General features: G+C 54.2%; 1 protein-coding gene across 1 annotated transcript in view; it reads left to right on the top strand.

Moving 5' to 3' along the window:
- lrfn2b (leucine rich repeat and fibronectin type III domain containing 2b) overlaps window positions 1–5,000 on the top strand; it is an 85,683-nt gene that overhangs the window by 73,493 nt on the left and 7,190 nt on the right. Inside the window, exon 5 of the mRNA XM_060041598.1 lies at window positions 50–1,446. Coding sequence (XP_059897581.1) covers window positions 56–1,446 — 1,391 coding nt within the window. The 5' untranslated portion in view covers window positions 50–55. The remainder of the gene's footprint in view (window positions 1–49; window positions 1,447–5,000) is intronic.

Here is a 5,000-nt window from a genome sequence, read left to right as displayed (position 1 = left end):
CCAGGGCTCCATGTCTCTGACTGTGTCCTCCTCCTGTGTTCCTCTCCAGGTTCCTATGCATGACTGGACCATGGAGAGCCTCCTCTGCCGTCTGCTGGTTCTGGGGGCCACGTTGGCGATGGCCCACGCCTGCCCCAAGTACTGCACCTGCCAGAACCTGTCAGAGTCCCTGGGGACCCTGTGCCCCGCCAAGGGCCTCCTGTTCGTGCCCCCGGACATCGACCGCAGCACGGTGGAGCTGCGTCTGGGCGGGAACTACATCCTGCGCATCACCCAGCAGGACTTCGCCAACATGACGGACCTGGTGGACCTGACGCTGTCCCGCAACACCATCGGCTACATCCAACCCTTCTCCTTCGGGGACCTGGAGACGCTGCGCTCGCTCCACCTGGACAACAACCGGCTGACGGAGCTGGGGCCCGACGACCTGCGCGGGCTGGTCAACCTGCAGCACCTCATCCTCAACAACAACCAGCTGGGCCGCGTCCACGACAAGGCGCTGGAGGACCTGGCGCCGGCGCTGGAGGACCTGGACCTGTCCTTCAACAACCTGCCCTCGCTGCCCTGGGACTCGGTGCGGCAGATGGTGAACCTGCACCAGCTCAGCCTGGACCACAACCTGCTGGACTTCATCCCCGAGGGGACCTTCACCGACCTGGAGCGGCTGGCCCGGCTGGACCTCACCTCCAACCGGCTGCGCAAGCTGCCGCCGGACACCATCTTCGCCCGCGCCCAGGACTCGCCGGTGCTGACCACGCCCTACGCCCCCCAGCTGTCGCTGAGCCTGGGCGGCAACCCGCTGCACTGCAACTGCGAGATGCTGTGGCTGCGGCGGCTGGACCGCGACGACGACCTGGAGACCTGCGCCTCGCCGCCCACGCTGAAGGGCCGCTACTTCTGGTACGTCAGGGAGGACGAGTTCACCTGCCGGCCGCCCCTCATCACCCAGCACACCCACCGCCTCCTGGTGCTGGAGGGCCAGACGGCCAGCCTCCGCTGCGAGGCCGCGGGGGACCCCGTGCCCACCGTCCACTGGATCTCCCCCGACGACCGGCTGCTGGGCAACTCGTCGCGCACCACCCTCTACCCCAACGGCACGCTGGGCATCGGCATCACCACCTCCAAGGACTACGGCGCCTTCACCTGCATCGCGGCCAACGTGGCGGGCGAGTCCACCGCCTCGGTGGAGGTGTCCATCGTCCAGCTGCCGCACCTCAGCAACGGCACGGGGCAGCCGGCCCAGCCCAAGTCCCGCCTCTCCGACATCACCGGCACCAGCCGCGTCACCAAGGGGGCCCCCAAGGGCCCGCCGGAGAAGGTGGTGTCGGCGGCGGAGGTGACGGCGGAGTCGGCGCTGGTGCAGTGGACGGTGAGCACCACGGCGCCCAAGGTGAAGATGTACCAGCTGCAGTACAACTGCTCCGACGACGAGGTGCTCATCTACAGGTACAGCCGCTGTTCAGAGTTCACCTAGGCTATGCAGAGAGGTCTTAAGTCCCTCCCCTCCGACTTTGTTGTATGTTGTATGTCCTGCCACTTAATGTACACACTTATTGCATGTCGCATTTAGTTTGGAGCACTTAGATATGTAGCGTCTTATCATAGCTATCTATGTTGAATACGGGGAATGGGTTAACCTAGCGGTTGTTGTCGCTTGGCACTTGGTTCTATTGGTGTGTTCCTGAATCCTCGGACGCCCAGCCTTCCGAGTTGCACGTTTGACGTCACTTCCCGTCTCGGAGCATTCATAGCGTTCCTGTTCGTCTTTGTGATTGTGGCATGAAATTGTCGTTGTTTATTGTAAGCTACATTAGCCTCTTTAGCAAACCAGCCCGAAAACAAACAACACAACTTTGCATTGTATGGCACTCACTTTGTTACGACAAATGAACTTTGGATAAAAGCATCTGCTAAATGCCCTAAATGTTAATGTAAATGTTGTTCACTGGTTTAGCCGCTTGGCTTGTTGAACAGTTCAGCTGGTGCTGGTTGTCTGGGTGTTCTGGTCGAATGTAAGACACAGATGTTGGCTCTAGAAAATAATGATAATAAAAAATAGATGCGCTCTAAAGCTACAAATTGTGGACCAACCGACAAAAATAATAACATGATCGATCGTGACAACACAGAGGCAGCCCTTGTGGTGTGTTTTTACACTGCTCTTACAATAAAACTGGAGGCTTAAAAAACCCTCCTGGGAGAGGAGTCCGGTCTTCTCCTGTTCTGGTTATGAGATTGTTTACAGACCGGTACGTTCAGGTTCCTTTGAAACACCTCCCTGTGGGTCCTCTCCTCTCTACACCCAGAACACTGCTACTCTACGCAGCAATGCAGGAACCCCAGAGAGGCATCCATCCCCTGATTCCTGTGTGTGTGTGTGTGTGTGTGTGTGTGTGTGTGTGTGTGTGTGTGTGTGTGTGTGTGTGTGTGTGTGTGTGTGTGTGTGTGTGTGTGTGTGTGTGTGTGTGTGTGTGTGTGTGTGTGTGTGTGTGTGTGTGTGTGTGTGTGTGTGTGTGTGTGTGTGTGTGTGTGTGTGTGTGTGTGTGTGTGTGTGTGTGTGTGTGTGTGTGTGTGTGTGTGTGTGTGTGTGTGTGTGTGTGTGTGTGTGTGTGTGTGTGTGTGTGTGTGTGTGTGTGTGTGTGTGTGTGTGTGTGTGCGCGCGTGTGTGTGTGTGTCCATCTCCTGTCCCGACACATTTTGTGGCCGTGTGACATCTTGTTTGCTCAGAACCGAGGCTCCCCGCCAAAATGTTCTTGGTTTAATCCCCAATATCCACAATCTACCTGTGGGCATCCCTGAGCAAGATGCCCCCTAACCCCTACCTGCTCCTTAATGAACTGGATCTGACTTCACTATGAGTGGCTTTGAATAAAATGGCTGCTTAAGGACTCAATAATGGTGGTAATGGCGGTGTTACAACCGTCGTTCCTTTAACGGGCAAGGCGGCCACAGACTCATCGACGGATGGCTACCCGTCTTAATTACCCGCTGTATCCGGCCTTCTTCCCGCACGGTCCCTCGGAAGGAAGGTGAAATGAGACGTTATGAAGAAGCCCCCCCGATCCAATTACAGTGAATTAGTCAGCTCCGAAATAATGGAGTGGAGGTGCGTAATTACAAGCGTTGCCCGCGGCGACGGCGATGGGACACCATCTTTTTGTTAGATGTGTGTCATCCTCGGCCACTCGCGTTACTCCACTAATGACTTTGGGAGAATGGCTCTTCTCATACGTCTACTGGCTCTAATTCCGTGTGAAGTGCATGAGCAGAAGTCCAAGGCGTGTGCACGCTACTTCCCACGGTGCCTCTGGTGCTCAGAGAGAGAGAGGCAACACTGCAGGGGAAGAGGGGAGATAAATTGTAATATCTCCCCGCGTTAATATCTTTATCATTCACAGCCCTTGTAACAATGTACTCCGACAGCACTTGTTATGTGAGATTACCTCGTCGAAAGGTTCAGGGTTTGATCAACAAAATGTCCCAAGCAGACCTGTTGTCACCACGAACAAAATGCTCTTTCCAATCGCTACCTGGTCCTTATTGAGATGTATCTGTATTCAACGTCAGTGGCATTGGATTGACGTGCGGGCTGAATAACTTTAAAGTGAATAAATATTTCAGCTGTACTCTGAGAGCATGATCGTTCACTAAACGAAGTACTTGGACGTTTCCTGAACCCTTCACACAATCCTCTCTGCTTTGTTTCCCGGGAACTCGAACTTGTCTTGAACTTGTCTCCTTGACCAATTATAATATTATCTCTATTGATGTTTATCTGAGTGGGTTGCCAGATTGCCCAGACTGCCGTGTCTAGCCCGTAAAACATCCGCCTAATCTTCTGCTTGAAGTGCCTCCTGCCTCTTCCACCTCCAAAGCACCTGTTAAAAACTTGCAAAAACAATCACAAAGACCGTGCGATCAATATCCGAGCACGCAGACGAGACTCTCCGCCACTTCCCTACTCAGGTCTGAAGTGTTTGAGCGATTTCAACGATTTTCATGTGGCATTCTTTTGCCTGTCCTCTGGACCGGGGTAGGAGCCGCCGAAGCAGAGTTCTCCGTCAATAGAACAAGCTGCATGTCGGCCGGCGACCTTCTCTCATATTTCAGAGGCCGAGCCAGGCTTCAGAGCCTTGCCTGGAACATGTAAGGGGTCAAAGGTCGTTCCGGGTACACGGAGCCTGTTGGCTATCGGCGGTTGGTTGAGAGGAATGGTGGACTCGAGGCTGAGGGCCGAGTCGTATCGATCGCAGCGCAGGGACGGATGACCCTCACTCCGAATCCCATATTTATTAAAGCGGAGTGATTATTTTGTAGACACCGTGTCACGGAACGTTGCCAACGCGGGCTACGGTGAACAAAATTCAATTTTCACCACTTCAGAATGAGTGTTTTTCAAATCCATCACACACATCGTCAAAAAAGTGTGATGGATCTGGAGACGGGGGAGGCGGTGGCCTTGTGGATCATGAAGTGGATGAGAGCGGCTCAGTGTAGCGGCGCGGTCAAGGCCAGGCAGAGCGCAGGGGTTCTGGTTCAGTGCGTCAACCGGAGCGTCGTTCACCTGGTTGGTGCGTTCCGTTTTGTGACCCGTCGGTCCCTCTGCGTTAGCTTCTGACGTGCTAGCTCCCCTCTCGAATCTAAGCTTTGTTTATGTTAGCTCAATCAACCAAAAATGATACTACAGTAAAAAGTCGATATAATAAAATCTAAAAGGATAAAGAAGGCCTATGTCAAAGGAGAGTGAAATTTCACTCTCTTAGGTTCTCTTATCACATTCAATACAGGTACAATGTTCCCAGTACATTAGAGTAGTTTGACGTTTGAAACATTTCATGCCAAGTCCTCTTCCCCGGGCCTGAGGGTCCGTTGGCTGTGCACGGGGCTCTGGATCCTGTCAGTCCTGGGTTTATGTGAAATCCCCCTCCACCTCTGTGACGCCTGACTTTGATCCCCACGACTGAACCCAGCCCTGACCAGTGCTGTGGTGCGGAGGCAGT

The sequence above is a fragment of the Gadus macrocephalus genome, chromosome 21 (genome assembly GCF_031168955.1).
Source record: "Gadus macrocephalus chromosome 21, ASM3116895v1".
Classification (NCBI taxonomy): domain Eukaryota; kingdom Metazoa; phylum Chordata; class Actinopteri; order Gadiformes; family Gadidae; genus Gadus; species Gadus macrocephalus.
This window is presented reverse-complemented; position numbering and strand designations above follow the sequence as displayed.